Raw genomic sequence first — 22102 nt, 5'->3', positions numbered from 1 at the left:
CCATGCAATCGTTATGCTCTTTAGATATCACAGAGACCACCGCCTCCCTCCCTCCAGGCCGACGGCAGCTCTCCTTTCTCAAGAGGAAAGAGAATGCTCTCTCCAACATAGGGCTGATAAGATCAATGAAGATTCTATGAAAGTCATTAGTGTATTTATCTGTGCCCGGACTTTTGTTATTCTTTAGGCTTCTAATCGCATCTTCAACTGAACTCTGATGCAATACAGTCTATTTTAGGTAGTTTGATGGATTTTAGATAGGAATCTATTATTTCTGGGTTGCTTTCAGTGTTGTTGTCTGAGTATGAGTCTTTGTAAAATGCTGCAAAAGCTTCTGAAATTTCTTTTGGTTTATATAGGAATGGCTTGTCTTTTTGACCGTTGTGAGGCTGCATTGTTTTCTCAACTGAGATGCTGAGAGGTGGCCAGCTCTACTCCCATGCTCATAGTAGTTTTGTTTCAAGAATCTTAAATTTCTTTAGATTTTTCCGTCAGAAGGTTGTCAAGTTCCAGTTTATCCCCTTTAAACTTGTGGAGAGTTTCAGCGGATATATTTTCTTTTTTTGAGGTTTCGTTCGTTCCCCATCTACACATTACTACCGTCTGCACTCACTGTGCTCATCAAGACAGCATACTGCAAAGTCATTCCCCTGTCATTGCTGGCCTATCTGGTATTTATCTGGCTCAAGAAGGGGAAGAGGGTCATCCTGGGGTTTTCTGTGCTTTGGAAAACCTTTCAGTGTAACTGAACTGACTTACTTTGGAATGTGTGTGAGTGTTATGCAAGTGTTCCTTCATACATTTCATCAGTCAGGCCTGGTCTGTTCTCAGTTCAAACACTTAAACGGCAATTGGGCTTCTGCGCAAGTGTGTGTGCGTGTGTGAGTGTGTATATACCCACATTCCTCTTGGTCGAAATGAGTGGCTCATGTCCATATAAAACAAACCAGATGCTTTACGTTGGTTTTCCATGAACCATGCTGTATGCCATGTGGTTGGCGCATACATTACATTAGCCCAGCCTCTACAGCTTCGTGCGAAATGCTGAACTTTTGTCGCCAGGTCTTCAATATCAAATCTCGATCCGGCTCTGACTTTTTTTTTATTTTTTCACTCCTGTTTTCTGATTCCCTCGTTCTCTCATTCTTCTCCCTGAGCTTGGCTGTTCGGCTGAGCACAGCTGGACTCTGAAGGGGAATAGAGAGAGAGAGAGAGATAGAGAGAGAGAGAGAAAGAGGGAGAGACAGATACAGAGGGATAGAGAGAGAAAGAGAAAAAGATAGAGAGAGAGAAAGAGAGAGAGAGGGAGAGAGACTGAAATAGCTGAGGGCGGGTAGGCCAAGCCCTGACCACTGGCATGCATAGGGAAATAGCCTCTGCTCTGCTGGCAGGGATATGGTTTGTGAGCACAGAGGCTCTCAGAGTCACACGGGCCCACATGCAAGCCCACTGCTGTTGCTGCCACTGCCTCCCCACCCAGTGCTATTCTGGGCCTCACTACCACTCGGGTGTTTTCACCGAACCACCACAAAGACAGAGAACACTGAGAGAGAAAGAGTGAGACAGAGAGGAAGAAAAAGTGAGAGACAGAGAGGGAGGGGGGGAGGGAGGGAGAGAAAGAAAGAGATGTGTGTGTGTGTGTGTGTGTGTGTGTGTGTGTGTGTGTGTGTGTGTGTGTGTGTGTGTGTGTGTTGGGGGGGGGGGGGCATGGGGTGTAAATGAATAATTTATTGTAAAATGAGTTAGAGTTGAGACCTTTGTTGATGTTCCAAGAATAATGAACAGCAACTCGTGTCCAGATTTCATAAGTTTCCCACTCCATGATCTGTTTTGCTGGGACACTTCCCAACGTCTCTCCGTGTGTACCTTTTAGGGTGGCTGTAGTATTCCCCTTTATTGTATTTTCATAATAGATATGTTCTCACACTAAAGTTGAAAGGCTGTTCTGAATAATAGAATATCTAATGAAGGCTCCAAATGGAAATACTGAAATGATTGTACAATCTTGCCCACACACTCTGGGATTCAAAGGAAGTTGTCAAACAATAACAACCTTGAGAGCTTCAGACTAGGTCACCTACGCACACAGAGCAGAATTGTCTGTAGGCAGACGTGACTTTAATTCCAGGTGTCTAGTGGAGGTTAACCAGTAATGCTGACACAAAGTCTCCATTGGTTTGACTAAAAACCGAATCTTTGTGTTTTCTTTATGTCAGCAGCGGAATGGATGGGTGTTTGTATTGTCTAATTACACGCTGCAAACAGCCCATCCCAGCACTGAGGACACAAACTCTTTACTGAACACTGAGCTCAATCACTCCACAACAAGTCTGAAGACCACAGAACACATAAGCTACAGAAACAGACAGTAGAATTCACAAAAACATGTTGAAATATCTACTTTGAGTGATTTGCGAAATTACCAGCATTATTTATCTGACGCAGATGTGTCATGATGAAATGGGATGACGACAGAAAGTACTTGAGGGAGTTAGGGATATGGCAATAGATACAATGTGTCAGGCAAAGTCAGTAAAATAGATCACAGCAATTAGTCATTTACATGAACTAATGTGTTGAGAGGGCAGCCTCTGCACACACCCGTTCTGGAGACAGCCTTCCATCCTGAACAAGAGAAGGTTCTCATACGCCACCTGCTGGCCAACTTGGCTTCATTCCAAATGATGGGATATTCTGCTGAGAGAATTTCTACGTGAATGATATTAACACAATGTGTAATTATATAATCACACAGTTAATAAAGGAAAACACAAGAAAAACACCATGCCTAAGTAAATATACAACAAATAAGTGTAAAATGTACAACAAATAAAGCAATGTGGGTTTTGCAATTATGTGCCTGTTTGTTTTATAATGAAAACAAATGTCAATGTCAATGTGGACAAGGTTATAAATGTAATAACATGGACCTGTTTTGATGACTGGTGTTTGTTGCCCTTTGGAGATAGAAGGTTCAGTTGTTGATTGCTTACTATTCTCTTCACAATACTTTGAGGGCAACGAAAATGTCTAAAATGTGTCATAGCGCCATCTGGCAAATGTTTCACTGTTATAGTTTTAAAGGTTCTAGCTCAAAGGCTCTCCCCGTCTGACTAGCTTGGAGACTCGATTGTGTGGTGAAATGTGCATACAAAGAATGACCGTCTGAAATCTGGTGAAAGGTAATTTTGTGATTTTTTAAATGTATACATTAATTTAGACTATGACATTAGACCTTAGACTATGTATTTGCCCATTCTGAAAAATACAGACAGCCTCATGTTAGACATCACTGATGTACAACACTCTCTCCTCGCCAGACAACAAGACCATGACATTCTGTCATACACTTCATCATACATTTTATCATCACAAGACGTTGATAGGTAATTTATGATTAGCATGAAGTAAATTAAAGACAATCTATAAACAAGAATATGGACCTGCGGCCACATATAATCATAGGGGCTGGTTGCCTCACGTGATTTGTGCTTTCCTTGATTTAAATCTAGTTAGTGATACCTTTAGGGATATGTATTGTGCAGTTTGTGTAGTGAGTACGTGCACATGAAAGTGCTCCAAAACGTCACAGAAATGCAATGACGTACAAATGGAATACCTGTGGTGCTGATAATCGGACTATCTGCCCGTCATCTCGTAGTGTCACTGCTGTGTGTCACGTAGTATCCCAGTGAGCCAGTCACAGGAGGCGTGGCACGGGTGGCATTGCCAGGTCAGCTCGTCACTGTTCACCAGTCTAGAAACGGTGCCAAGTAGAGAATGAGGGCTCTTCACTGTGTTATATCATCATGAGGGCATAGGGTCAGGGAGATAACATCACATTACCCAGACTGCACAGGAATCAACCCAGTTTTAAATACAGCCCATGCACAGAATGCACAAGAATAGATTTATTCTGTTTTAAGTTTCAGATATCGTACTTACACTGTCTGAACCATATACCACCCCGTATGAAAGTTTTAGTTTTCAAAGATGAATCAGGAGACCTTGTGGCGATGTGACTGTCATTATTGTTTCATTTCTGTATCAATTCAATCGCAGATATTTCTCCTAAACTTCACAAAATGAGATATCATAAAATTATTCTGAAATCTCTCTGATTCAGTGTCACAAAATCTCAGTAGCAGTGTGTGTGATTTCAGAGGATCTAAGAGGATTTATTATTGTTGGTGTTCATTGTTTTCTGCCATTTAAATCCATTTCCTACTCAATAAGCTTGGACCGTCAGGTGTACTAATCCTCCGCAACTGCATCCCTGATCGATCACGTACATGCAGTACCAGCTGTGACCAGACAGTGATTTAGGAGCAGCTTTTCTCATAATTTCAAGCCATGCAAAAAGTCACTGTTAACTCAGCATATAGTCAAATGATTAATGACCAATTTAATTTCTCTGAGCATGTAGTTTCTGTCTTGACATCTTGTCAGTTCACTCAATATTTGAAAGATCAGACCCCTTCTCATACAATATGCTACACAACTTCTTATACAGGCCCTGGTTATTTCTAAACTAGCCTATTGCAATGCATTGTTAGCTAGCCTTGCCTGCATGAGTGGTGAGACCAATGCAGATGATTCAGAATGTTGCTGTGCGTTTGGTCGTTGATCAGCCAAAATAGATACAGGTAACTCCTCAGCAAGTGACCCTTCACTGGCTCCCTGTAGCTGCTTGTATTAAATTTAAATCTCTCACTCTCGCCAATAGGACAGCCACTGGATCTGCACCTGCCAATTAAAATGCTATGATTTGCACAAAAGTGTCTGCTAAATACCTTAACTAAAACTATTACTATGTGTCATTAGGTTTCCATCCAATTGCATTAATGAAAACTAAAGAAAATGCAAATCTGTGTGCAATTCCATCAGGTGTGCTATCCGGATTATTAACAGGGAGGTTAATAAGGATCATTACGAAAGGAGTTGTGAACAACTAAGGGGGCTACTTGAGGTTGTCAAAGGCAACGTTAACAGATACATGTAACAACATCAAAACAAACCTATTTTTGATGTGAATAAATCTGTTTCCATCAAACTTAGACACATTTTGTCCAATGCAAATCAGTGGTTAATCCACCCCCTTTCAGTGAATATTATTATTCGACTTACAACATTTCAAGCCTTTCTACATATTTATATGCTGAAAATTTGCATAACATAGTTTGATTGAAACATAGCAAATGTCTCAAATGCATGCTTCTAGCACTGTCATCTTATCTAACACAATTGTGCACACACCTGCTTTTTTAATATGCAGGGATGAAATAACTATATTAGCAATTTGACTGTAGGATACTGTCTAGACATGTGTGATCAAAAAGATCAGTATGTGCCCACGAGTGTCTTCAGGCATCATAGGCCACAGCTGAGCTTCTGGAAGAGGCCAGCTGTAGCAGATTAAAAAAAAATACATTTCTACTGGATTGTTCTCTACTCATGCAAGGCTGTTGAACTGAGCCTTCACATGCAAGCTCCCTCACCACAAATTTGTCACTGAAATGAATAACTTTGCAAGCCATTTACTATTACCATTACTTGGCCTCACTAATTACAACATTGCTAGTTTGTGGAGTTTAAAAAGAAAAAGACTCCCTCTTCTGGTACAACCATTTGGTTCTAACGGAAATAATTAACAAAGACAAAGACAAAACAAAAGTAGGCTGCTAACAACACAAGTAATATAGTTTAACAAATGTGTTATAACTAAAGACAAATCAATAAACCAGCAAAGACCAAGCAAGACCAAGCGAGCTCAAGCCGAGCTCAAGCCGAGCTCAAGCCGAGCTCAAGCCGAGCTCAACCTAAAAGCAACTACACTTTCTAACAAACAAAGGACTATTTAAAGGGGAATGGCTTATGGGAGATCTGGAACAGGTGTGGTGATTTGATGATTGGAACCAGGTGTGCACATCTGTGAAGTAGGAGAATGAAAACAGGAGGAGACAGAACAACAACACAAACCAACAACACAAAACGTAACACAATACATGTAGGCCTACAACATGTATACATACCAGACATACAGAACTCCGTATGTAACAAATGCATATGTGCTGTTGGCCTATAGTAGAATAAACATATTCCTTCATGCAGAGTATGATGTCTCTCATAAAATCAGAGAATGGATTGTAGACTCTTTCTTTAGCCCAAGGCGATTTCCTGGAGACTGAATAACTGTTGTCATGGATACATGTTTAACATAACAAATTCATATTTTTGTAATTACATGATTTATGTGTTCAGTGCAATGGGTTCTTGGAGTTCTTCAAAGCAGGTTGAATATTAAACACCCATCAATAAAGTTTTTCTAAGCTTTAGTCACAACAAATCGACTTTAAATTCTCACCTCCCGTACTTGTGTTATTTTTACACTTGGTGGGTGGGTGTATTTTTCCCATCCATCAACAAAGGGTTTATGATGACTTGTGCCAAAGTTTGTTTGTGTCATGTTGCTGTGACTACTGTAATACATTGAGAAATATTGAATGACTTGAAAAAATCCCAGTTTTTAGTAACACTGAAACTATAGTACAAAAACTGAACTAAAAAAGTCTCCATATGAAATTATACTTATTTTCAAATAGGCTAAATGTATTTGGCTGGCTTGCCCGAAGGCCCCCGTTTGACGTTGACAAAAATGGAGTCATCCATGACACTGCATGACAATGTGAATTTCCTCAAATTTAAAACGAAGATTCCACGGGCCATTGTGACTGCAGGCCAGTAATGGTTACTCATGGTGACAAGATGACAGAATGTTTTCAGGAGTTTTACCCTCTCCAGCGTACTTCCAAGGGTGGGCCGTGGCCATGGCCTTCCCCAGCTTTGCGAAGCTACAATCAGTCGTACACAGTTGGACAAACCGCAGGCAGCGACTCTAGGCACAGATGTAAACAACGTAAGTGCGCAATTTCCGTATTCGATATTTTACAGGCTAGCTGCTGACTGGAAAACATAAAGCTCGCAGCCAAACAGTTACGTTGTAAAAGTTCTTCTATGCATAACATTCGTTTTTCTGCGTCACCTCGGAGGTAATCTGATTATGTCATCTTATTGTAATGATTACAACTTGATTTTCTTGTTTAGCGTAAAAAGTGGCCGACCTAATGAGCGATTTACTGAATACATTGACTGCCTGACGCAAATATCTATGAACCCGCTTATCTGATCTGTGGTTGTGATATCAAAAAGTAGTCTAACACCTTGATTGAATACGCTTTCGTGTTGACCTGTTAGCCTAGAGCTAGAGCCAATATGCCTGGTCAAGTCTTGGCAGTGTGACTGTCTGTGCTGTGTAGCTCATCTCTCTTCTATCTCTCATAGGCTTATATGCCAGCATATATGGCATTTACTCTTCCATTTGTCACAGGTTAGGCTATGGCACTATCCACTGGTGGAGTTCATACAGTTTCTCCATGTGTACTTGTATAGCTGTTGTGTAAGTGTTATGCTGAGACAGGTGGTATGTTATCCTGTAGCAAGAAACCTGTTCAAAGTGGGCCTGTGGTCACAGATTGAGGTGATAGTTATGGGATACTTTCCCTGCAGGTTTTTGTGTAACATGATAAACTGTTACAGCCCCTGCTTCTGTAAATGAGGTGAATTGAAGTCTTGCGGTCTGAAAGGTTGCTGTAATGCTCGGGCCATTCATTTACTTTAGCAGGGACGGCCTCTAATCTGAAGGCTTTGAAATGATTCAAGCGAGGCCATGGCTGGATGCATAGGTGTTATCTGTCCCATCTCCCCCAGCACGGAGGAGTGGGGCAGGGTGAGCCCAAGGCTGGTGGCCAGCCCTGTTGTGGGTGTTCCTGCGGCTGGGAGCATGCAGGCTGTTGGCAGGGAACAATGGCGTGTACTCCACGAGAGGAGGGCACTGAGAAAACGGCACGTAGCCCGTGGGAACTCCCCCGCATCCTCCATCGCTTCTGGTGTAAGAATGAAAAATTAGGCCAGGGGTGGACTATGTTTCCTGATGCGCTGCCAAAAACAAACAAAATACCACCATTCATTCCTCTTTTTTTTTTGCTTTTGATGAAATGAAAAAAAAAAGAAAGGAAGTTCTGCTTACAAGGAAATCAAAAGCATGACCTAAAACAGTGTTCATGGTAATGTCACACCTTCTGAATGACGCCTCATAAAGACATGTGCTATGTCATGGTGTTTCAATGTGTAGGCTTGAAGTTGGCTGGTGGGACACATAAATGTACTCAATCGATTGTTCTGGAGATAAGACGCCTGAAGACATGTTTTGGCAAGACGAAGATGGGAATATACAGTAGTAGGTAGCTAAGAGAATTCAGAGCCTCCCACACTCATGTTTTGGGATTTTAGAGGTCAAACCACAAAGCGTCATACTTAAAGGATTAGTTAGACACTTTTCAACCCATACCTTATTAATATGGTCTTGTTACATCATTCATAGTAGCCCCTCACTTATAGCAGAAGGGCAATGTAGTCTTTCAAAATCTTTTAAATGTCTCTCTTTTAAACAAAGAGCTAAGAGCAACCAAGATTATTTACGAAATGTGAAGAGGTTATGTCGACAAACCCCCTACTTTTTAAAATAATGGTACCAATTTTGTAAAATATCAGTAGTTTATGATGCTGATTAAAGATGTAGTATAAACAGTGACACCTACTGTTGAACATGGACAGCAGCTTTAAAACCCCACCGGATGTCTGTATATATATTATGTACACCTACCAAATGCAGGATATGTACAACACCTGTTGTTTACCATCACCTTCTGCCACACAACCCTCCCCCATCCCCCCTCCCTATCTCCACCCGGCCGACCTCAAGCAGATGGGTCCCCCCTTATGTGCCGTGGTTCTGCTTAAGGTTCCTTCCTGACTAACAGGGAGTTTTTTCTTGCCCGTGTTGCCAATGTGCTTGCACTAAGGGGGTTCAGGCTCTGGGCTCTGTAAAGCGCCTAGAGACAATTGTATTGTTATGGCGCTATATAAATACAATTGAATTGAATTGAATTGAATAATAGAGCTTATTTTTCCCCAATAGATGCCACTTTTAAGGATGGAAAAAGTGGTTCATCATAGAGCATGAGTGAACGCTGATCCAGCTGCAAGAGCCACCTTGCCAAAAGACGTGAAAGATTGAAAGGTAGTTTTCACACATACACACACACACACACACACACACACACACACACACACACATATTTTTTCCTGTGAAAGACATGTTAAAGAATGTCAGGTTAAAGTCAGAGTGATGTAGTGATACTGTAGTTTAGGTGTTCTGTGAGGTTAACCAGTAGAAATGAGAACATTTAAATTTTTACATTTAGTCATTTAGCAGACGCTTTTGTCCAAAGTAAAAGGGAGAGAACAGTCAAGCTAAGAGCAATAAAAAAACCTGGTGTAACAATAAATACTACTTTACATAAGAAATAGAAAAACGACCTAAAAAGGAAAAAGAAGTGCAGGAATGTAACTGCTGAAGTGCAAGTTAAGCACTAGTCAAGGTGCCAGTTAGGAAAGGAGGTGCTCTCTGAAGAGTTGGGTCTTCAAAAGCTTCTTGAAGGTAGAGAGGGACGCCCCTGCTCTGGTAGTACTAGGCAGTTCGTTCCACCAACGTGGAACTACAAATGAGAATAGTCTGGATTGCTGTGCTTGCACAGACGGCAGTGCCAAACGACGCTCACTAGACGAGCGCAGCGTCCTGGGTCCTGGGGACATTTGCCCTTACAAGAGCATTTAGGTAGGTGGGAGCAGAACAAGCAAGCACTCTGTAGGCAAGCATAAGTGACTTGAACTTAATGCGAGCAGCTACTGGCAGCTAGTGGAGCTCAATGAGTAGCGGGGTGACGTGTGCCCTCTTCGGTTGGTTGAACACCAGACGCGCCGCCGCGTTCTGGATCATCTGTAGTGGTTTCACCACGCAAGCCGGCAGGCCCTTTAGGAGGGCGTTGCAGTAATCAAGGCGGGAACTTACCAAGGTTTTCACCAGCAGCTGGGTGGCATACTGGGTTAGGTACGGCCTGATTTTGCGGATGTTGTATAGCGCAAAGCGGCACGACCTGGAGACAGAGGCGATGTGGGCCGTGAAGGTCAGTTGGTCATCAATAATGACCCTGAGGTTTCTTGCCGTTTTGGATGGAACAAGAGATAAAGAGTCAATATTGATATTGATGTTGTGGTGGATGACCTGTTTGGCTGGGAAGACCATCAGTTCCGTTTTGGCCAGGTTTAGCTGAAGGTGGTGATTTTTCATCCATGTGGATATATGTGGAGAAGGTGAGGTGGTAATAAAAGGAGATATTGTTTTTTTAACGGTAGCGAGTTTGAGTCTGTTAGTTTGTTAGTTAGTTTCATTTGTAGTGATCAAAAGATTAAAAATACTCCAGTAGCTGAGCTTTCAAAAACAATAGCATGAGATGAGGGAAAAGTGTAGGAGTGAAGAAGATCCTGATGGGGCTGTAAAATGTACTGCGAATACAGCTGTCCAAAGAGGCACTGACTTGTAAACAGCTGAGGAAGTGTAGAACTTCCTGAAGGATCAACCCGCTAGCATCGAATACTATTGGATATCCAAAGAAGCCATTACAAAGTACGATTAATCAGCCCCAACAAATGTTCTAGCCTGAGAAAGGTTCACTGAACATTCACCAGGAGACCTCACAACAGCCAGCAGCAGTTCAGTGGAGGGTAACTTCATGTTTCTGTGCAAGACCTGGTATCTGCTATGGTCCATCTGCAGTAGATTTCCGCAACCTATCAGAAAAATCCCCTCAAGATCTATTGACTGCCAGGATCTGAAAGGCAAGTCCATTCTGGTCAGATATAAGAGTAAGCCTTTTGTGGAGCAGGTCAGCCAGTGAAGAATTGGAAGTGAGCTGCATGCAACAGCTGGGTGGGAAGAATGTTCAAAATCCAGATGTTCTGTCATACTGACATACACTTTTCCTTCATTACAATGTAATAATGTGTTTTATTTTTACATAATTTGTCAAAGTGCAAAAAATGCATACAATTTAGATTTAGAGATAATCCTATTAAAATAGATTTTCATGTGATATTTGAAAATGAAGTAATTATTTTTATGACTACAGTTATATGTACATTCTAGGTGAATAAAATATTTAATAGTTCTCATTCTTTTGTGGTTACACCACTTGACATTTCCAGGCTGAAATACAAAAAAAAACTTTAACACTCACTCACATACATACCTGAGAACATTGCCTGTACATAGGACATTTTTTTATGTTTAATTGTTCTGTTCTACCTCCTCATTTTTGACCACTATAAATGCATTTTTATTTTCAATCTGGTAAGAGTTTTTTCACCTGTTGAGCCTAGCCACACCGTATGACCTCTCAAAAGACACCTAAATTAACTTCCTCGAGGCATTCTAACGAAAACTATTTTCAAGAACCTGAAAGTGTAGCTGAGTCAGTGACGTGGCACTGTGAGGTGTGGTTTTGTTCAATTTAAAAGGGTTCAAATTTGACAGTAAACTTACAAATTACTTGCATACATTCTTTTTTTTGAGGATCTAGTCTACAATTTTTGTTTTATATAAATAAAAGTAATGGAACACCATTGTTCTGAACATTATAATAAATTTGCAGAATCATGCCAGTCAAGTCAACTTCCTGAAGTGTCAAAGTGGTGTAACCACTGTCGTTGCCCGATGTGAGTCAAAGTAGATGCGAGTCGTGCATGCATGAGCATGAATGGTTTAGGGGACCACGCAAGGATATTTTCAGGTGCATTCAGTCTTACCTTTTGTAATAAAAAATAAAACGGTGCGAATGTTATTTCAAAAACCTGGTGCATGCTTTTAAAACAAGTTTTACATTTTGTTTTGAATTGCTCATTTTGTCAATATCTATATGTCACTGACCCAGTCACCATTCACTTCATTTAGTAATTTTTTTGTCATTTCACCAGTAAAATACACATACATGAAATGAGTACATGGGACACCATGGAAATGCTCTTGTATTTGGAGTTGGGAAAAGGAGGACAGTGAAGTGTGGACTGATAGCATAGTTCAAGGTCGATCAGATTATACTTATTATTCACTCCACCACAGTGCATTGTACCTCAGTGCACTGGGGAGAGAACAGTTAGGAGTGAGGAGTACATTTTAAGTCCCAATTTGTGTAAGTTGATTTGCATGTTTGTCCTGTTTTGCATTCCTTCATTCCTGTTGATTCGATTCATAGATTTTCGATAGAACACTTGGAGCCTGATGCTTACACATACAAGGTTTGCTATACACTTGTAAGGTTTGCTATATTTTAACAACACGATGAGTGTGATTTATATGAATCAGTTAATGTCAAGAAGACTTATTTTTCTTCCTTGTAAATCTGCAGTAAATATTCACATACCGTATACACACATTCACTGAGTTATTTTACAAACTGTTTTGCTGTTAAGTAGCTGAGAATGAAGTTAATGAATGATAGTTATGAACTTTGCCTCTTTGCTTAGTAGTTGGTGTTCCATTATTGTGTTGATACAATTTGGCTGCTGAGTGTAGCTTCATTCTAGGTATGTATGACGAGTACCAGTGTAGTTTGTAGTTTTGTTTTTTAATTGAAAGAATCCCAAACTCCACTGCTCTAAATACAGCTTTTCCAACTGATTATATAATCAGTTGCAGCAAGGCTGAAAATTGCAAGGGCTTTAAGAAGATGTTTTCTTGTTTTAGCGTTAACCTTGAAAGATTGCCTTTCAGCAAAGATATCTTTGTCTTGTAAAGTTGAGAATATTTGCGTCTGAAATATAGCATATGGGCACTGATGGGCACTTGCGAAAATGCGTTCTTGCTTTAAAACACCATGTTGAATTTGGGATGATGATAATGTGGGAATCATCAAGTGGTACTGTTAGTTTCTTTTTGTTTTCATTTATGACAGTGATTTACTATACTTTTAACGTGTTTTTTAAAGAGAAGGAATATCGAGGATTTTATAGTGGTCTAGGAACCTACCTTACACAGCACGTGCTCGACCGACGGAATGTTTTTAGTGTAGCGCGTGAAGCTGTCAAACGCCTGAGCAGGGTATCCCTCTAAGGACTGCGCTGTTTTACGCAGTAAGGTTTCTCTTCTACTTATTTAATCAAATAATGTACGTGTATGAAATTGTTTCAATAGTAATAACCTTAGTCACAGCATAAAACCGGATTTGACATCCTTACCCGAGAGTTCTTCACGTTTAGGACCGTCTCACCTTTAGAATGTCATGTGCGCGTTCGAAAAGGTGTAGACGAGCCCGCTATACATAGTGAATCGACGTCTAAAACATTGACATGGTGTAAAGTTGTGCCTTATACTTCCACTGAATTAAAAGCTATATGGAAAACGATGGACCGAGACTAGGCTATGGGTGATTTCGTAAGGATTAAGGCCCCGTCCACCACACCTCCACCCGCCGGTACGCTACTACCTGTCTGGTTAGTTTGAGTAATCTCATTAGGAGTGTTTGTCACACCCTGGAGAGATAAAGAGGACAGGCAAGTATAGAAAGTTAATCCAGGTCTGTTTTACCCATGTGGGCTTGCTTAGCAACGACTTAATTTACAGTGCCTAGTTTCTCTTGAATAGCTGTGATCTTTGCAGTGATGGACAAACAGTTGATATAAGATCTGTTGTACCTAAACGTCTTTAGAAAGTTACCTAGCCAGCTAGCCAGCCAGTCAACGAGGGCACCTAATACAAGGTTCAAGTAACTGTTGACGCCCCGTTTCATCACTGAGAATGCATGGAAGGGTAAGGTCATTCTGTCGTTCCGTTTGTCCTGAAGCTCTGCGCTAGACACTGACCCAGCGAAGACTCAAATAGGCTAGCATGTTTTGTCCCGTTACCAGGCATTTTGTTTATCATTGAAACTGTAACTTGATGCAGAAAGTTATGTAGACAGGAAAGGATAAATCATGTTTAGAAACGGTAGAGGACAACAGCGAATTGTCAGTGTTGTCATTGTCCTCTTCTTTGGTGCTTTGTAGCTTGGGTATGGCAACAGGTGATTTTTTTTTTCTTTCTTTTTTCGTAACTGTAGTGCACTGCATTCATCTTTGTGAACTGTATATAAGCAAAGTCTACATTACAAAACTTTGATACTCAAATACCTATCAGGCCCGTAGACTGGTGTTTTGACTAGCAAATAGAAGTGCATCAGTAACCATGTTAATCATGCTCTAATCTGTTTGCACTGCTTTGTTTACCCCAGGTTTTTGGGATGTCTCAGTCTGACAGCAGAGGGCTGGTGCTGGGGGCCCTGGCTGGGGCAGCGGGTCTGACCCTGGCTGTGGTGTGGTACCAGAGCCGCAGGGCGGGTGCCGGCAGGATGGTCGCCCAGGAGCTGTACCTGAACAGCAACGACCACCACGTGGGGGCCAGCGTGAGCGTTGCTTGGGCTGGCCAGAGGGAGGTTCTGGACCGTCTCGGAGCGCTCATCCAGTGTGTGTCTGAGCTGAAGGAGGAGGTGTGTGTGTGTGTGTGTGTGTGTGTGTGTGTGTGTGTGTGTGTGTGTGTGTGTGTGACAGGGGTGACTTTTCTCTGCTAAAATATTATGTTTGGGGATGAGATTTACTACATCATATTACAGCACTGTCATGTCATCCACCAAACTCTACAGTTGTAATCAATGTGTCTCTGTAAACCCTAGACTGAATCTAGAACATTGCACCAGTATTGTATGGTTGGTTCGACCTCGTCAAGACTTGATGCAATGCAAAATTTCTGGTGGAGGAATTAGTCCATTAGTTGACTAGTAATTTGCCATTGGTGGTGTGGTATTTGAGTTTTTACAAATTAAGTTTATGCCAATGTAGCTCACTCACTCACTCGCATTTCCCCTGGGTCAGGACATCAGTGTGGGACAAACAGTTCACCTGCCTTGGTGTTTAAGTCCTTGACCTCAGAATTGGGAGTCTTGTGTGCTCAAACTGTTGTGTGGTATCCTGGCTTCCTGGACGCGACCTTTGTTGGTAGAGCGCAGGCTGGTGGCTCAGGAGGGACTTATAGCTTATAGTCTCCCTCTGCAGGTGCGCGCTCTGAAGGCGGCGCTGCCGCTGCTGCAGGACCACGTCCGAGACGAGCTGCAGGGCGGTTCACGGCGGGCGGCGGAGTCGCGCAGAGCCACTCCCACCCGGAAGAGGCGGACGGCAGGGCCCTCGGCGAGGCAAGATGGACAGAGCTCAGAGGATGCCGGGAGCGAGGGCGGGTGAGTGTGTGTGTGTGTGTGTGTGTGTGTGTGTGTGTGTGTGTGTGTGTGTGTGTGTGTGTGTGTGTGTGTGTGTGTGTGTGTGTGTGTGTGTGTGTGTGTGTGTGTGTGTGTGTGTGTGTTAGAATAGGAGGAAGAGTATGGCACATGTCTGTCTGAAAGACAGCTAATAAGGCTGGTAAGGTGTGTGGGTGAGTGTGGTTTGGGAGTGTGTGAGTGCAGAGGGAGTGTGGATAATTCTACATATAATGTGCACCACATCTTATGAAACTCTTCATATAAAATACATTCACATGATATCATATGTAGGAAGTATATGTAATTCTAAACCCATTCCTAGTTAGTTTACCTACATAGCAGATCTGTGTGTGTGTGTATCATCATATGGTTGTGGTGGAGTGGTAGGTTACCTTTAAATCAGAGAGATTGCTTCATTCCCTCAACAAGTCAGCGATCATTTGTCAGACCCCTTCACTCATGTTGGTTTTATTTATGCGCCAGTGCAATAACGATATCTAAAAACACACACCTCCTCTTTGTTTGTGCCAGTTCAGCAGGTCTGGCTTTAATTAATCTGCATGTTGCCACGCTGCTGTTTCAACCGCGCCACAGCACCTCTCACTTAACTGAAGTTAGTTTACACGCTCCGTTTTACGTTACTGAAGTTAGTTTACAAGCTCCATCTTACTGTGCTGCCCTAACGGAGAACTATGTAGGTTTTGCCCTGGGCACCTTTGGGTGAGCCTCAGTGGAATCCTGTCATGCTGCACGCCCAGTCATCTTCTCCTACCCTCTGCCAAATACCTTGATCCAACGCCAGGCAGAAGTAACATAAACAACAGGTGGCTTTTAAAATGGAGGGCTATTCTGAAGAAAAAGTGCTTCTAAGGAAACAACACATCAGAGAGTTAATAAGGAGTTAAGGCTTTTAAGGCCAGTAACTGTTTTCACTACATGGCCTCACTCAATGCACTTTGATCCCACTGTCACTTAGTTTATTTACTCATTTATTTATTTATTGTTTCATTCATTCATTCATTCATATATATCCAAAATCTGTGAAATGTACACTTCACGATTCAGTCATGGGAGTGTACATTTGACTATACTGTCCACTATATTATTGTGTATTTGTTATACATGGGTTTTTAATGCATTGAAGTACCTTGAATGCATGCATTACTTGGTTGTCTAAACAAAACTTGATCCAGCTTTGTCTGTCTGACTTGTATTCCTTGATTTAACATCAGTGGCATCAGCACTGACTAGTGTTGAAGGGATTGGGGTGTGGATTGAATGTCCAAGGAGAGTACTAGTGTAGGACTCCTGTTGTAAGGGTGCACTATTTCTGCAGATTCTCATGTGCTTTTGTCACTGATGCAATGCAGATTTTGCCACTTCCTGACCCTATCTGGTAGTTGACTCAACCAGAGTGACAGTTGAGATTGCAGTCAGCTCTGGGAATAAGTAGCTTTCAAAAGCTTTCAGCACCAAGGTATGTTTTGACCCCAGGCTTTTGTCAGTGTTGATTGGAAAGTAATTTGTTGAACATCAGTAATATCAGTACGTAATACATGCAATCTTTTTATGTCTGTTCTTTAGGCCAGGAAATAATTAAAACTACTTAGTCGCAAATCCATTAGAAGTTTGCTCAGGGTGGGAGGAAATAAAAGAGTAGAGTAGGTAAGAGTAAGTACAGGTAGTAGGAAGAAATGAAGGAACACGACAGCGTCAGAAGATGTAACAGAATGATTCAGCTCGCTCGTGCATGGAATGCATCTGCAGCTGAAGATGAGTAGAGATGTTTGGGAATTGCTGAGATAGCAAGCAATGGTTATGGTTGTGTATAAGTGAGTAAGTGTGTGTGTGCTCTTGTTCTGTCACGTGCTGGTGTATTTTTTTCTTGCGTGTGTGTGTGGAGAACACTGTTTTGGAGAGTCCCTTGGCCCTGTCGGCGCTGCCGTGGCTTGCCTCCCACCAAAACACTCCATCCTGTCTTGACACGGATAGGCTGATTGGACGGGGGGGGGGGGGGGGGACTGTCTGTCCCACTAGTAGGCGGGGCGTCACCTGGATTGACTCCCGTCCGTGGCGTGCCATGTTGTTTGCACACGGATCAAAGCCTGTCGCTGGCATGTTCCACCTTCAGTTGGGCCAAAAAAATCCTCACGCTGTCATGAGGCTGGGCACCTGCCCCTGGGGCAGTCCTGGATGCCTGTGATGTAGGTTAATAGGCAGTGCTCCATTCAGTGTGTGCATGTATGCGTGCATGTTGAGGTATACGTGCGTGCACAGGGTGTTTTTGGCACCTGTACTCGTGTGGGCATGGTGGGTGAGGTATCTCGGATAGAATGTTATTTCACATGAATGACTTGTTATGTTTTTTCTAATGATAGAACGAAGGTTAAGAATAGTTTTTGCGCATTAACTCCGGTTATACCATGAGAGATCTAAAGATCACAAACTATGAAATGTTCATTATATCCGTGTATATGAGTAGTTAGTAAACAGGATACGAGTGTTTGATGGGAAGTTTTGCTCTAGCCAACCCTCTCTGTGTACTGTTCAGTGTACCAACTGTAAAAGCCATGGCATACTTCCTCTCCAGCTGTAGGATGAGTGTCTTGTTTTCGGACTCTTGATCAGAGGGCTTTTGGCCCAGAGACACACCTCTCTCAGGGGGGTAATTACGGCTCTCCACCCAGCGCTTTCAGATTGACTTTGAAGGGTGGATAAAATTCCAGCCCCCGGAGCAGTGATTTGGCTCAGCGCTCATTGAGACGATCCTGCATCCATTCTCTTAATCCCGGCATCCATTCAAATGAGTTTTGCGCAAGTCTTTCAGGCCATTACCAAGCAGTGGAGGTGAGCTGAGGTTGGGTGAGGTCGGGCTCAGGCTACACCATTTGCACTGTGCCATGATCTCATTGTATGGGTCCCTAAGAGTGCAGCAGAGATGATAGTCTACCGTATCAGGGAAAACAGTCAAACAAATAAAATCATTTCAGTGAACAGTAAGCGCTCCTAGATTACGTGACAAGTTAAGTTTACCAGCACAAGGGAGACATTAACTGGTCATTAAACGCCTCAAATCAAAGACTTTAGAATTAACTTCCTGCAACTACTGTAATTTATAATAGAAGCTTATGCATTACGTTAATCAATGCATCAGGCCTACCAAACAGAGATGTGTTGAATCATTTTTTACATACCATATAAGCACAGTAGAATAATTACAGAAATAAGGCTGGCAAAAGTGCACCGGTTTAGACATATCCTAAGACGCTTCCAAAGTTGTAGACAGATACAGTTGCTTTATTTGGCTGCTGTGTGTATCACGTATTTTCACATTCCGGGAGTATTAACTTTATTAACTCTTGTTGCATCTCCTCCCATTTAGTGTGCCTCTTTAATAAAAGCTTACTCTTGGTAAAGAGTTTGAGAGATTACTGCATGTTGATTCATAAAAAAGTGAGGAAAAGCGAATTGTACAATTGCCACAGTCATCAGTTTTCTTAAGCCCGTCAGATTGTCTGGGGAGTTTGCAGAGTATTCAGACCGTGACCGGCTTCTGTGTTTGTTTTACATCATGAAGTTGTATATACAGTGCAAGAATAGGAAATGTGTTGGAAGTATCTGTCTTTCTGTGTGTGTGTGTGAGCGTGTGTGTGTGTGTGTGTTTGTGAGCGCGTGTGTGAGCGTGTATGAGTGAGCGCCTGTGTGTGTGTGCACGTGTGTGAGCGTCTATAGCTGTGTGCGAGTGTGCGTACATGTCTGCATATGTATACATGCGTGTATTTTTACGTACTTGTTACATGTGTTTGCTTGTCCACGTTTGCACTGGCCCCTACTATTTGTTTGCATGTGCGTGTGTGCGCGCGCCCGTGTGTGTGTGTGTGTGTGTGTGTGTGTGCACGTAGGTGAGTATGCATACATGCGTTTACGTACCTGTTGTATGTATGTGTGTGTGTGTATGTGTGTGTGTGTGTGTGTGTGTGTGCATAATGTAATTCTAGGCACGAAAGTAGCCTGGCAACCTTACTCGAACCCCCGCTGTGTTTCTTGGTGGAACTGGACTGGGATCATCCTGATGCCTGGCAGCGCATTCGGCGTGGCCTCACTCTCTCATTGCGCTCCAGAACTTGACATTGTCTGTCTGTCATCTGTCAAAACAACTTCCTTCACCTTCGCTTTCCTCTTTCCTCCGCCATCAATCTTGTTCCTGCCGTGCAGTGAGCCGACAAGGCCTTTTTTTTTTTTTTACGGCCTCGTGTCGGAACTTGTAATTCCTCTTTTGGCGCGCTCCCCTCCCAGTCCGATCTCGTTCGGGCGGCCTTCGGGCCTCAGGGCTGCCATGACTTGCATAACACACCCGTGAAACAAACCTATTCATTACGTTCGAAGGACACTTGTTTAGAAATAAACTGTGATTGTTTATTTAGAGGCAGACAAGCTGTTTCAGTACATGTTGAAGGTTTTTAGAATAAACGAGGAGAGAAATAAAGAAGGAGATTAAGACGATTAAAAGAACACCCCTTCTGTAATGAAAGGCTTTAAAGAGAAGGATGATGTTATCAGTATACATACCTGATAACGGTATTATCATAGTAGTATAGTAGTACTAATTATTATTCAAATGTGAAAAGGCAGATCTGAAAGCCATTAAACTGTAGTAAATTATAGTTATGTTTGACAGTGGGTGTAAGGGTCCTATAGGCAAAATTCACTGAGTATTATTATTATTATTAATATTATTGTTATTATTATTATGCCATACCCCATTGGTGGATATGAGTAGCAGTATATCTATACCAGTAGTACTGTTGAGCAATTGCATAGCAGGCTTATTACAGCATGACACACAATTAATGAATGAGAGAAAAGGCTGAAATCTTACTCCATCAAGGTGCTATAATTTAAGAATGAGGAAGTGTACATTTCCCCCTGCTGTGCGAGTATCACCTGATGCATTAATTGCTCTCTGTGTATCCTATTGTTGGAAACCTGCTGGCATTTTGGACAGACTTTAATGTTCTGTCAACGAAAGCTTCCCCCGCTTTTTACAATATCTTTTTTTTCTTCTCCCAAACACAAAAGAACTCGTTGTGCCAGGGTGAGACCAGGCCAAGAGGCTGAACTTTAATGACTTCACGACTTTGATGACTTTTAATGACTTCATGTTTTTTCCCAAGGCTGAAAGCCACTCTCTCTCTCCGCTCTTACCCCGGCTTGGCTGTGAACGAACCACTCACCCACGCACTCAGCAAGTTTCTGTTACACAGGGCCATTATTCGCCTTGTTACCGACCTGCAGTTCAGACTGATCGGTGGAGCATTGCCCGGGGTGCTGTCAGCCGGCATGCCAACAGGGGACAGCCCCCTGGGGTCGCTCTGTGCTTAGCTAGAGGGGAGGAAAGGCTGGTCAATGGCAGGAGGCGTGGGAATCAGAATCTGTTCTGGGATCAGGTGGTGTGGACGGGACGAGACTTGGGGGCTATGGTGTGGTGGGAATGCTGTTCCCTGTGTGAACTGAGACAGTCCTGACTGGCAATGCGCTGTGACCTTGTTCCCAGTCAGTGAGAGCAGTGTGTGTTTGCTGAATCAACCCCCCTGCTCTCAGGCTCTCAGTGGGGGTCTCTTTGCTCCTGGGGCAGCATGGGGGGGGGGGGGGCAGTAGAATGAAGCACTGGGTAAATGCTGGGATGCCGACGCTATTTGGATGGCTCTTCCCCTAGGTCATGTTACCGGCCTTTTGCCTAGGTAACGGTTGCTAGACACTTTCAAGCTTGCGCTCACACTCTCCCACTGTGCCACATTCAAGTCGACATCTTAGCTGCAGCTCAGAAACAACCTCATTATTGGATTAGCTCTACTACAGAGTTGCGCATTGGTTCACTCATCAGCGCATGAAGCATAAAACAGACTAAGTTTAGATGTGTGGTTACCTTGGTTATGCTTGGAATGCTGAATGTGTTCTATTGCCCCCCTACCCGCTGGTCCACATATTGCTTAATCAGGAGAAGGGTGTTCAGGGGCATGGGAGCAGGCTGTCGGGCCTCATTTTCTCTCCCAGCATGCAGGAGGCCTTTATGTCGGCAGGCTGACATGTACTGCTTAGTGCACAGTGTTCATTAAGGGCCGTGTGGTGTGTGTGTGTGTGTGTGTGTGTGTGTGTGTGTGTGTGTGTGTGTGTGTGTGTGTGTGTGTCTGTGTGTGTCTGTCTTCATCAAACAACAAACATCCATCCAGCCCAATACTCGCAATGCTTGTCAGCCAAGGGGCAAAAAACAATGTTAGCTGTTGCATTGGATGTAAGCCCATTTAATGACAAAGTCATGCTTCTGGTTATTCATGACTGACTTGGTATTGGAGCCAGCGGTAGTACGTAAGTTAACAGGTATCATGTCCGTGGAATAATAGTCGTTGGTTTCTTCTGAAAGTGGCAGTCCTCATGGGAAGAAGTCATTCCTCGTAGCAGTGCGCTGGTTGAATGGGGTTGGATGTCATGTCAGTATCTGTTTCCTTTTTTTTATGAGATTAGTCACCCTGTTTTGGTGTGAGAGCAGATATAAGATCTTTATCAGAGAGACAGAAATTGATCTTGATGAGAAGACATTGCATCGATTGATTGGATAATTAACTGTTTAATGGATGTCTTCCACCTTGCTTCTTATAGAACCTTAATCTTCCTCTTTAGTTTGGGGACAGAGTTCCAGTTTAAGCAAACATGTCTCTGTTCCTCGTATCTGACCTTTGACCCAAACCAGAACCATTCTAGAATGGAGCTCTGGAGGCACTGACTTCAGCAGCAATCCGGCCCTGATTCCAACCCATGGAACGCTGCACATTCAGTGATTGTTGTTTTGTGGCAGTGAAAGAGATGAC

The 22102-nt window shown here is 42.7% G+C and overlaps 1 protein-coding gene across 8 annotated transcripts in view; it reads left to right on the top strand.

The window, feature by feature from the left end:
* Nucleotides 1–6700: 6700 nt before the first annotated feature.
* LOC105890964 (regulator of microtubule dynamics protein 2) overlaps nt 6701–22102 on the top strand; it is a 41502-nt gene continuing 26100 nt past the window's right edge. Inside the window, exons 1-4 of one of the 8 annotated variants that reach the window (XM_031578675.2) lie at nt 6701–6916; nt 9038–9139; nt 14223–14477; nt 15040–15218. In XM_031578675.2, the coding sequence (XP_031434535.1) occupies nt 14232–14477; nt 15040–15218 (425 nt within the window). In that variant the 5' untranslated portion in view covers nt 6701–6916; nt 9038–9139; nt 14223–14231. The other 7 variants (XM_031578676.2, XM_031578679.2, XM_031578678.2 and 4 more) reach the window with 7 other exon arrangements.

The sequence above is a fragment of the Clupea harengus genome, chromosome 13 (genome assembly GCF_900700415.2).
Source record: "Clupea harengus chromosome 13, Ch_v2.0.2, whole genome shotgun sequence".
Taxonomy (NCBI): Eukaryota; Metazoa; Chordata; class Actinopteri; order Clupeiformes; family Clupeidae; genus Clupea; species Clupea harengus.
Note: the sequence above shows the minus strand (reverse complement) of the source record. Positions and strands in the feature narration are given on the sequence as shown.